General features: G+C 33.9%; 1 protein-coding gene across 1 annotated transcript in view; it reads left to right on the top strand.

The window, feature by feature from the left end:
- The first annotated feature begins 478 nt into the window (after positions 1-478).
- RNaseZ (ribonuclease Z) overlaps positions 479-12,902 on the top strand; it is an 85,598-nt gene continuing 73,174 nt past the window's right edge. The window contains exons 1-3 of the mRNA XM_089086292.1: positions 479-561; positions 5,945-6,069; positions 12,125-12,311. Coding sequence (XP_088942418.1) covers positions 526-561; positions 5,945-6,069; positions 12,125-12,311 — 348 coding nt within the window. The 5' untranslated portion in view covers positions 479-525. The remainder of the gene's footprint in view (positions 562-5,944; positions 6,070-12,124; positions 12,312-12,902) is intronic.

Genomic DNA, 12,902 nt, shown 5'->3' with positions numbered 1-12,902 from the left:
GTAGTAGTCTGAAAATAAGTGACATAACAGTCTCGTTTTCGGGCTAAGAGAATAAAACAACAAAGATAATATGAAACCTAAGGCAACAGAGTTCCAAAGTTTAATTTAGCCATTTTTTTAGTTTGAAAACATCTGAAGCTGTTGCCGCAATATTAGCAGTAAACATTTTCAGCTATGGGTTTTAATCCCGTGCTTTGGCTTTAAAACCTACTCTGTAAAAGGATTACCTTTACTACACGGATCCAAGTCCTGCTTGAGCCTGAAAACAAACCTAAAACAAATTTGGGCTCCCAGATTTTCGCAACAAAACTCCATTTTATTTTATCCCCGAATCTTGAAGACTTGTCCCCGAAAATTCCCCGAATGTTTAAGACTTGTTTCCGAATTTTAAGATTCGAGAGTGGAAGCATAGCCTCCACGCCCGAATTAGGACTTCTTTCATTTAACAATCCTGCTCGGCCTAGGCACTGATTTTAAATGTTTAGAAACGCATGTATTGGTATATTTTTGAGGTGCTACAAAACAATGCCAAAAGATCTTAAGCATATAACTGAAATAAAGGTACAATAATCTATAGAATTATGATTTACCCTTTTTAGGGCAGTCTTCATAGATCAGTTGCTTAACGTTTGGCCCGCGACAATTGACATTTTATTGTAAATTTTTTGATTAACAGACTATTCAGTCAGCTAATAAACAAAATTAGTTCTAGAATCACAAATTGATCCTGAATTTAAATATGACATTTATTTCTGTCACAACTTCAATTTTAACCTATGCCTAACCTATTCATTCTAGCCTTACCAAAATAAAATAGGCTATAGGCCTAGCTCATATAAATTTCATGCATTTATTGATTGTCTATTTTGTCAACATTTATTCAACTTACAGTTAAACTGATTTTAACAAGATTAATACTAACACAGGTATGTAAGCCAGAATAGACATCCACCATATGGCTAATATGGGAGTAAAGTTCATTTGTGATGCAAATGGATGTTATAATTAGATTGAGGTTGCAATTCTAGGTATATGTTTGCACATTAGGGGGGTAGGTCAATATTTACCAAATCATATTAGGCTATTGAGTTAGGAATAAAGTTAATACACCATTTGATGCCTCTTTTTATGCTGATTACGAATATAATAAGCATTTCTATCGGAAATAAATTTCAGCCCCCCCCTATATAGGCTCTACCTAACCTGACCCTGAATTGGCATATATAGGGGGGGGGGGGCTGAAATTCATTTCTGATAGAAATGCTTATTATATTCGTAATCAGCATAAAAAAAAACATTGAATGGTGTATTCACTTTATTCCTAACTCAATAATATGATTTGGTAGATATTTACTATATATTCTGTGAATGTATTAGGTTCTATGATATCCTTGAATTTCTTAGAAAAACTGGGAAAACAAGGAAAGAAGTGAAGATAAAGGCTTTCCCCCTGCAAAATGTGTTATCTAGGATTATTTGGCACATTATTGAGCAAAAATTGTTTTCTTAATATATTTCCTTTATGTCTAGCTGGACTCCTAGGCTTAAAATACTTGTTGGCTGGTTGGCTAATTTAAAGATTTGTATATAGGCCTATATACACTGTCAAATTAGCCATATGGTGGTATCCCAGCCAGAATCTAGGCTATCTAAAATAAGAGAAAAAGTTTTCATCTTTTGAGAGTCTATAAAAGGCTTAAAATTAAATTTGCAATGAAAAAAAAATTCATATTTAGATTCTCAGTTAAACTCTGTTTCTAGAGGTAAGTTTGTTTCTTAGCTGTCTAAATAATCTGGGTAAGTATATACAAAATCATATTACTGAGTTAGGACTAAAGTTAAAACACTATTCGAGGCTTTTTTTAATGTTCTGTACGTATATAATAAGCAATTCAACTGGAAATTATCTCCCGCCCCCCCCCCTATACAGGCACATTCAGGTGTAGGGGGGGTTGGGTTAGGTTTCGTAGCGCCTATATAGAGGGGGAGGGGGCTGAAATAAATTTGTAATAGAAATGCTTATTATATTCGTAATCAGCATAAAAAATGGCATTGAATGGTGTATTCACTTTATTCCTAACTCAATAATATGATTTGGTAGATATTGACCATAATCTGTTCATCAAAAAATTTCCCATTTTTTCCCCCTTTTCAGGACTTGATAATGCTTAAAAATAAAAAATCATTTGAAAAAAAGACATTACTGGTGCATTAAACAGACACTTTTATATAGTAATGAGCAACAAAACCTGCCAGACTGTTTTTTTTTCAAGAGATCACTATTCAGAAATGGAATGCAAAGAGTAGTTTTCATTGTGTTTACAATATTTAAACTGTTGTTTTTTGGGGTTTAGGGGGGGAGGTACCTAGGTTAGGTTAGCCTAGGTTACATATTTAATATATGGTATATTTACCCCCCACTCCCCTAATGTGCAAATATATAGCCCAAACTTGTTTATAAACTATTATATATTCATCCTATTTTATTTCTTTAGCATTAACCAAACTTGACTTTTTAGAAGTGTCTGTTTAGTGGACCAGTACCAAAAAGACCCAAACATTCTCAAAATGGTAAAATTCTACTTTAGTTATTTTTGGCTATCTTGGTAAAGGCTTAAGGTAAGAAAATAAAACTTTCAGGTGTGGATCTACAGGCTAAAGTATGTCCTGGGAAGGTATATTGAAGTATCTACCTCCACACATTCTCCCTTTAGAGGGTCCTGAAATTTGTCCACATCACAGGTTAAATTTCAAACCTATTGAAATTTTGACAAAACAACATTTTACCTTAATTTTCAGTTATCAATTTCTTGTTCTCTGGTTTTAATTCTGAAAAAGCAATTCCTGTTATTTTAGTAGAATCTTAAGCAATATCAATGTTTTTTTTTCTTCAAAATTTAGGAAATACATTTGCATATCTTTAAAACCTTATAAATTGGGATTGAGCAAAGTTGTGAAGCTGAAAACAATTGTCTTGTACTTCTTTTAAGCAAAAGATCTGTTTTAAAAGGTTTCACTTTTATAATGCACATATTTTTAAAGGTCATCAAAGGTCAGAACCCTCTAGAGAGAGAAGGAGTTGAGACAGGTACTTCAAAATACCCTCCCAGGACATACTTCAGCCTGTAGACCTATCCCCAAGAGTTTCATTTTCCTAACCCAACCCATTTTCAAGATAGCCAAAAGTAATTAAAGTAGAATTTTACTCTCAAAACTACTTTTTTTTTCCTGCTTAAATAGCCTACTAATCTTTTTTCTAAGGCACAAGGTTTTACTTTACCTCCCTTCCCCCTCATGATAAACATAGCTTATTTTAAACAAGCCTATAGCTGCTATATGTTAAAATAGGGTAGGCCTATAAGCCTAGAATAAGGGATATTGAGAAGGAAACATCTTAAGAAAACAGTTCTCACTTTATAATAGGCCAATGCAGAAAAATTGTAGTTAACAGATTTTTAAAGCCCTTCTCATTTGATTGTAAATTCTAACTCTCTTTTTAAGAGTGCAAAGTAATCAAAGGGCACCCCCCTATGCCTTTTATCCCTAAATGCATCTGATCAAAATTTTGATACAGGCATTTGTTCAAAATACTTCAAATATCAAATAAGTATGCTTCCATGTTTGACAATCCCCCCCCCCTCAAAGCCCTTGAAATAGAACTTGGAACTAGAATTCTCTAATTCTCAAACCAAATGAGCTCACTTCAAAGTTCATACAGCCACCTCATCCATAAAAAAAATGTATGTTAACAATGGACAGGTTGCATAACTTATGACCCTTGCCCCAGGGACTGTAGGGGGAGGGGTTGGCAACCCTGGAGGCCTAGTTATTTTCCCTTTTGACTATTTTGAACTAAATGGGTATCTTAATTTGAACTAAATGGGATCAAGTATCTATAGAGAAAACAAGGTAGGGGGAGAGGTTTGTTACCATCCAATCACTTTTTACTTTTAAAAAGGGCCCTAAGAATTTCAGTTTCAAATTAAATGAGCCTGTTCCAAAGTTTATAAAACTACTCCTTCCACAAAAACCTTATGGGGACTTGGGGGGGGGGGGTCCAACCTGTAACCATAGTTTTTTTACCTTTGGATTATTTAGAACAAAGTGGTTATGTCAAAATCTTGATTAGAAAGATTTGAGGGGGGGGGGGGTGGCTGGTTGCCCTCTGATCAATTTTCACTCTTAAAAAGGGAACTAGAACATTTGGTTTCAAATCAAACTAGCCTCCTCTAGAGTTTTTATGACCACCCCTTCCATAAAAACCTTATATGTTAAAAGCCATAAAAACCAAAAACAGGCAACTTGTATAACTTACAACCCTTGCCCCCAGGCTGTGGGGGGGGGGGTTCAACCCTAGAAGCATAGTTGCATGACCTTCCAACTTTTTTCAACAAAGTAGTTATGACAAAATTTTAATTGGATGCATTTGGGTAAAAGCAAACATGGGGGGGTCTAGTTGCCCTCCAATCCTTTTTTGATCTTAAAAATAGCACTTGAACTTCTATTTTACAACCAAATGAGCCTCCTCTGAAGTTTATATGACTACCACTTCTGTGTGAAGTGCCTCCAGGAAAAAAATAAAATAATAATTAAATAATAAAACAACAAAGCCTTATGGTTCTTTATTATAGACAACACTATAGCATTGCCACTGGTTTGGTATTTTGAGTCATTTCTTGACAAGAAAAAGTTTAAAAAAAGACAAAACAAACAAAATCTGTAAATTCTTGGATATAGCCAAGGTTATTAAAAAGTTTTTATTAGAAGTCAATGAAAAGAGTGAAAATTAAAACCAGTTTTACACTACTAAATACAGTAAGATCTAACTATGTTATAAGAAAGAAAAAATTGTTGTTATTGCAGTTAGTTTTGAAGGAGAATGCTTATGTGAGGCTCCTTATGAGGTAACCTTTCAAGATTACCTTGTGGAAGGAAGGATGCAATATTAATCTTACAAGACCATTTACCTCTAAACAACCTACTGTAACTATCAGGTTTTAGATTAATTTTTTCCAGTTTGAACTTTTTTGGAATTCCTGCCAGGTGTTGTCTGGGGATTTGTACCTTTAAGAAACATTGTTTATATAGATTTTGCCAATCTTCAAAGTCTACATTCTTTACACTTTACAATGTATTTACTTCTTGAATTCTAGGAGACTGTAAGTCAAACTATCTTTGTTTGAAGTCAAAGCTACATCTTTACCTGCTGGTAGCCCACCCAATACCATGTTTCTGTATAGTTTCTGGAGGTTTATCTATGCACATTGTACCTAACCATTGAAATTAAATTGTTGCTTTCCCAGAAAACCTTTAGTTCCAATTTTAATGGCATTTTTGTCACTACTTCTACCATGACTATGACTAATACTTCTGCCAGTGCTTGTACAAACAACTTCTCTTTCACGCCCATTGCAACTATTGTTGCTGCTATTGTGGCTACTACCAATTTTACAGAAAATAAATTTTTGTCATTTAAAAAAACAATTAGAAATCAAATTTCTAAATTATTTTGTTTTCTAGAAAAGTGATAAGCTAGCTCTGCAAAAATAAAGAACAAGTTGCCCCCTCAAGGAGACAAAACTATGCACCCTTTGCCAGCTATGTTATTACCTATTCTTTTTAGTGCTACTAAATATTAAAAGATAAGTTGTATACTGGAAATTCAAATTTTCAGCATGTTCCCTTGGGAATTTGTTGGAATGTAATACATTTTACTTTATGTAAAAAATAATTGTATTGCTGGGGGGGGGGGGTCTTTCCATCTTCAGATTCATGCAAATGACTTTCAAGGAGTACATATAAATATATGGCTTAATTTTTTTTTTTTATATATATTACCCTTCACCCCATGATTTTCTGATACTCTTGTCTATAAATGGGGCTGTGTTCCTGTTGATATATTGTTCAAGATTTCTTTATTTTGATGACCATTTTCCTTTTTTAGGCAAAGAGGCTAACTAAAAAGCAGTGGACTGCTGGGCATGTTCCTGGGAAGATATATTTTCAAGTGATTGGCAATGGCTCTAAAGGTTCTCCAAAATCTGTTTACTTTTACACAGATCAAAACAAGTACGTATGTTAATGTATATACATATATATATACAAATACACACACATATATATATATATATATATATATATATATATATATATATATATATATATATATATATATACATATATATATATATATATATATATATATATATATATATATATATATATATATACATATATATACATATATATATATACATATATATATATATATATATATATATATATGTATATATATATATATATATATATATATATATATATATATATATATATATATATATATATATATATATATATATATATATATGTTTGTGTGCTTATTTGCATAAGATATTAAGTTAGAAAATTACAAAGACTGGCTAGAATATTTGTAGTTTCAAGCAGCAGCAGTCAATGAATCATTTAAACAAAAATGAGTAACGCTGAAATTTCAGATGGTACCTCATATAAAATGGTACTAAGTCAGAGTTTGAAAGGAGAAATGAGTTAGTTTGTTTGGAGAATTCTGGCAAGAAACCTTTTTAACAAAAATGGCTCTTTTATCTTCTACAGGGTGTCCACAAAGTCTGGATACATACAAATTTTGATATTTTATTTATTTATTTTATTTATCTATATTAGCCTATCTTTCAATCCCATATTGAATGGTGGCTCTGTCTAAAGATGAAAGAATTGAGTTGTCACTCTTGAGTGGTGATAGAAGTTTGCAGGGGTTGAACCTTCCAGGGGAAATTTTACACTTTGGGAATTTTCAAGAATTCCTATACAATGTTCTCTTTATTTCTCTTACTTTGTCTTTGCTAGATAAAGTAAGGGTAATTGTATGGGCAAAGTTTCACCCAGTTGGAATTGTCTAGAGCAGTGGTTCTCAAACTGTGGTATGTGTACCCTTTGGGAGTACACAAAAATTTTTAAAGGGTTTGCAGCTGGCCAACAAAAATATAAAACAACCCTTTAATTCTAGGACTGGCAAAGTTGTCAGAATTGTTTCTTTCTGACTCCCAAGTGGTTTCAGTGGGGATATATTGACGTGCGCGCGCCACCAGGGCCTAGTCGTCAGGGTGGTTGTGTAGGCTGGCCTGTCTCTTGTGTCACTGTACTACAGTAGTATTGTCTGTTATTACAAGCTTGCTACCAGTATTGTGTTATTTTTGTGGTGTCTTGTGTTATTCTGCAGACACTCAATCCTGTTCAAACAGTACGTCAGTGTATTGATTCAGGTATGTAAGTGAATTTGACAATAAAAATTAACAATGGATAAATTGCTCCTAAAGAATCTGGGAAAAACAAAATGAAAGTAGTCCTGAATGTCTTGTTACTAATGAGCAGCCAAAGGAAAAGAAAAAAAACTGGCAAATGAATCTATATGTAATAAAAGAAAATATGACGAGTTGTACTTATAATTAGGTTTTACTTGGACTGATAGCTAAGACAACCTTAATCCACAATGCGTTGTTTGTTCTGAAATTTTATCAAACAAGTCTATGAAACCTTCCTTTTTAAAACACCATTTTGAAAGCAAACATGAGAATTTAGTAAAAAAGGAGTTACAGTACTTTGAACATCTTTTGGAAGATCTTAACAGTTTTCTGGCGCAGAACAAAATGACAGTGTTGTAAAAGCTTCTTACAAAGTTAGTCATTTGACTGCAAATATTGGTAAAAACTTTACTATCAGCAAAAATCTAATCCTCCTTGCAACAGCAGAAATTGTTTCTTGCATGTTTGTAGAGAAAGAGACAAAAAGAATTAAGACAATTCCATTATCACATGATACAGTTTCAAGGAGAATTATTGATATGGCTTATGATACGAAAGAAAAACCTGTTGGAGCAACTCAAGGTACTCCTTGCTTTAATATACAACTCGATAAAACCACGGATGTTGCTGGCAAAGCCCAACTGATCATTTTTGTACAAGGCATTTTTCAAGATGAAATACTTGAAGATATTTCGTTTTGTAAGACACTTAAAACATCTACAAAAGGGGAAGATTTTTTCAAGTTTTTAGATTCTTTTTTTTTTTTTGAAAACTAGCTCGAGTGGAAGAACTGTGTGTCAGTGTGTATGGATGGTGCTAAGGCTGAGCGGTCACATCACAGGGCTTGTAGGTCGTGTTAAAAAGGTTTCAACTGAGTGTAAGTTCACTCATTGTGTACTTCACCGAGAGGCTTTGCTGGCTAAGAACCTCCCTGATTAACATAAAGATGTCCTTGATTTGAGTGTTAAAATTGTGAACTTGCTAAAAACTAGGCTTCAAAAATCTCGTTACTATAAATTCTACACCAGGAAATATTGAGCCTCCATGATAACTTATTGCTACATACTGAGTTACAATGGCTTTCCTGGGAAAATGTTGTGTCGTGTTTGTTTGAGCTCTGCAAATAATTATATTTTTTTTACCAAACACAAGTCCCATCTGTCTTCTGTACTTACTGATTTTGATTGGCTTTTTTGGCTTATTTAAGTGATATTTTTGAAAAACTCAACATCTGGAATTCATCCAAGCAGGGCAATGTTTCTGTTTTTTTTTTTTTTTTTATGTAGGAAAGAAAACTGATGCAATAGTAAAAAAGATCACTTTTTGGGAAAACAAATAGAACATAACAACTGCAAACCATTTAAATAATCACATACATTTTTGAAAAATAATGAGAAAAACATAGCTGATTTCACTGAACTCAAGACTCAGATGATCCAGTATTTGATTGCAGTGAAGATCAGCAAGAGAGTGCTTTCCACCTTTGCAGAAATAGTTAACCTTGATAGGTGTCCTCTTTAATGCTGATGCTATGGACACTATCGTGACTGCATTTACAAAAGGAGCAACTCATTGAAGTCTGATGTGATCCCTGAACACTGGAAAATAAATATTTGACTACTGGTACTACATTGTTAGATTTCTGGATCGGTATTGGGAAGGAATTCAAAGAACTGTCAAGCACTGCTGTTAAATTTCTTGTTGAGTTTTCCACCACTTATTTATGTGAAAATAGTTTGTCAAGTTTAACCTATTTTAAAAGTAAATCTAGAAACAAATTAAATTTTGAAGATGATTTAAGATTGTATTTAACTAAGTTAGAACCCAATTTCTTTAAACTGTGTAAAGGGAAACAAACTCATCCTTCTCACTAATCTCTTTGAAAGTAAGCAGCTTTTTGTTCTTCAAGTTTTGTGTGTGCTTGTTTTTAAAATAAAAATGTTTGTAAAAAATATATCTTTGTTTTTACTTAAACATGATGCTTAATTGAGTTCAAAAGGTCAAAGTTCTAAGATTTGTTTAATATTTTACCTATAGTTTTCTTAGTACCGGTAACTGAGAAGGATACCTAAAATGTTTTGTGGGTAAAAAGTGGTACAGTGTCTAAATAAGTTTGAGAACCACTGGTCTAGAGGATCTAGTGTGGGGGGATTTCCACAAAAAAAATCCTCCGTAAGGGAATTTTCTGCCGGAGAAATTCTCTATGGGGAGTTTCTGTGGGGAGCAAATTTCCACTAGGGGGGGGAGAGAAGATTTCTGGAAAATAAAATCCATGGGGGAAATTTCCAGCATGATTTGAAAAACTACCAGAATTTAAGGAATTGTCAAATGAGAGTGTGCTGAGAATAACTTTTCAGGTGGAATCATCCACAAGAAATTTTCTGGTAGGAAAATTCAACAAGAATAGAGTTGGTATAAGTATTCTGGTGGGGGAGGGTATTTTATGTGGGAGGAACTTTCCATGGAGGGATTGGGTGTGGGAGTTGTAATTTTTCTCGGAGAGGTGCTGGATATCCTGGCATTATTTAAAAAACGATCAGAAACTTAATTAAAAAAAAAAGTTTTGTTCTCAACCAAAAGTAAGGAACAGCATTAAAATGAACAGAAATTCTTACGTATATGAGGCAGCTTGCCCCCTCCTCAATACCTTGATCTTGACGCTGAAGTGTGATTTTCGTCCCAATTTATCTAAGCACGACTCTGGAAACAAAAGAGCCGTTTAATTATAACACTAAAAAGCTTCTTTAAAAGCACTAAAAAACCAGGAGGGGTCTACCCCTTTCATATATGGAATGATTTCTGTTCATTTTAATGTTGCTCCTTACTCTCAGCTGGAAAAAACTCGTTTTTTTAATTTAATCTTCAAATAATTTTCTTAAATCTTCAAAATTCGTATGTATCCAGACTTTGTGGACACCCTGTATATTCGATATATAACATTTTATAGTGGGCACCATTTAGTGCTCTCAAGTTATATTCCATTGCCCCAGCATCTGATAAAGAATTAGATGTTGTGTCAGAACTCAAGAGTCCTGTTTGAAATGCGTCGAAGTAATGATGCTAGGGCTGTTTTAAAAAGTTTTTAAAAAACATTTTTAATTTTATTGTTTTGCAATTTAATGTAAGTTCCTTCTTCCTTTTGTTTGCTTGTGCTGTGCTGAGAACGGCCCTTGGACATGGGGCCGAAATATTCATTCAAATGTACAATTCCACTGTCTTTTGGAAAGAATCCCCTATTGTTTTTTTTTTGTTGTTGATGTTTGTGAAATGCAACCTACGGCGTTATTTAGGAAATTCAGTTTTTAGAACTAGGAATTTGCATAAAACTTCTTCATTTCGTTCAAAATAAACATTGGCATTCGTTTTCATAGAAGCCTGTGTATACCAGGCACGTAAGAGAGGATTTTCAGGGGGGGGGTTGAGTTTGACACACATGAAAAAACAAGAAAGTTCAACAAAAATACTGGGGAAATCAGAAGGATCTGTACATTTCGTGTGGGTCTGGGCTCGAAGCAACTCCTGGCATACATGCCTATATACAGGGGGAAAGGGGTTGAAATAAGGGATTTTGAAAAATATAGATTTTACTAACTTCCATTAATACTTTAACGTGATTAATGTTGAATACTTCAAAAGCAGCCTCCTGCTAATTTTTTTAGGTTTTTTTTTTCAGCACAGGAGCTGAACCATGGTTCTTTTTCTGCTCTTTTCTTGTGCTGACTGCCATCTCAAAATTATGCAAAATTACTAACTTAACATCTCTGTATCCTTGAAAACTTCAAAAGTTTTCGGTAACAATACCATGGTTACTCTTAATTGCTAATATGTAGTTATCCTGATGCCATTCTGAGAAGTGTACACCAGTATTGCCGCTGTCACAGGTTTTCTGTAAAATGTCGCCGTTTTTGGTTTTTTCTCTCGAGGATTGCACAGTCGACAATTTTTACCATCAAACGGTGAAAAGTCTCAGATTTTTGAGGCAAAAGCCTGCATATTTTACTCTTAGAAATTGGATTTCATGAATTGTAATAAATCCTACATTTTAGTGCAAATAGCAGTTCTTTGCAGTGGAGGAGTTTTCTTTTCTTGCTATTTACTTCTATTGTTAAAGTGTACATGAAAATATATTATAACTTTTCAACCAGAATTGCTTTTTAAGAAACAAGGGATACAAATTAAAGAATCATAATTTTTTTTTTTCCCCATTGCTGTGACATTTTCCCTTTTTAATTACCAAGACAGTCAGTTGTGCGGGAACTTTTTTTCATCTGTTTATATGTTGTAAGAATACCTGTGATAATGTATATTTACTTTTTGAACCAGACAGGCTTTTTTAGAGGAGGGGCGCGGGATTCTACACGGCCGAATGAATAAATCATGGTCTGAACAGTGATAGCTTCATGAGCAGAAATCGGATTCCAGACTTCTCTCAGCCTTAGGAAAGCTGGCGTCCAGATTTGCACATCATCATTTAAGATATTATTAAGAACTCACTCTCAGTGCCGCTTTTAACTTGCCCTTCATGTTGACTCTCCTTTTTGGAATATTCTTGTAATTTTGGTTCGCATATTTTTGACGTAATTTTTTCAGATTTTGTGGTACTTTTCATATGTTTTGAAAATCTGTATGGAAAGCACTGGTATACACGTGGAGAAGTATGCGCAAGGGCCCATAAACTCTAGTTACACTGGGATTTGGAATTATGTTGGAAACCGTGCTGAATAGAAGTCTTTTGGGCCCGATTCCTGATGTTAATAACAAAATTTAGAATTCTAAGATTATTTTAGCCTAATCCTGAATTTTAGGTACTTGTTTAATTGTGGAGAGGGAACTCAAAGGCTGACTCAGGAGCACAGGATGAGATTTGCTAAGCTGGAGAACATATTCTTGACCAGTTTGCATTGGGATAACATTGGTGGGCTTCCTGGAGCGTGTCTTACAGTTCAAGAAATGGGCAATACAGGTCTCACAGTTCATGGGCCAAATGGATCTGTAATTATTTTTTTTTTCTTAGCCTTTGATTCTTATCTAAAAAAATATTATGAGTAAGGGTGCTCTACTGTAAGGGTACTGAATTATAAGGATACTAAAATCTCGTCGCAGTATTAAGCCGCACAAGGTTGATGCTTCCGTTAACACTCCGCCTCAATCCTACCATGTTCAAACATCTGCTTTGGCTACCCTCCAAGAAACCCCAAAGAAAAAAAATACAGAAAAAATATTATGTATTAAATTTAATGAGATTACTAGTGAAAGATATTGAGGATAAATTTTATGTTCTCACTTTCCATATCATGAATTGTTTTTAACAACTTCTTTACCTCCTCCCCCTTGACTACTTCCTACACTAAACTTTTTGACATTACTTTTTCTTCTAATCTTAAATGGAATATCCACATTAACGACATTACAAAACGGGCCAATCTATCCCTTACTCCACTTTAGCTCTCTTAAACATTTGATGTCCAGTAATTCATATTCTCTGCATTTCAGTAATGTAGCAAGTACTATGGTAGATGGCCCCACTGATTAGATCAGCTAAAGAGTGACACTAAGGAATGGAAACCGCAAACAGGGGGAGGG

Source organism: Artemia sp. Qi Xiang Cuo, chromosome 3 (genome assembly GCF_049724085.1).
Source record: "Artemia sp. Qi Xiang Cuo chromosome 3, ASM4972408v1, whole genome shotgun sequence".
Classification (NCBI taxonomy): Eukaryota; Metazoa; Arthropoda; class Branchiopoda; order Anostraca; family Artemiidae; genus Artemia; species Artemia sp. Qi Xiang Cuo.
This window is presented reverse-complemented; position numbering and strand designations above follow the sequence as displayed.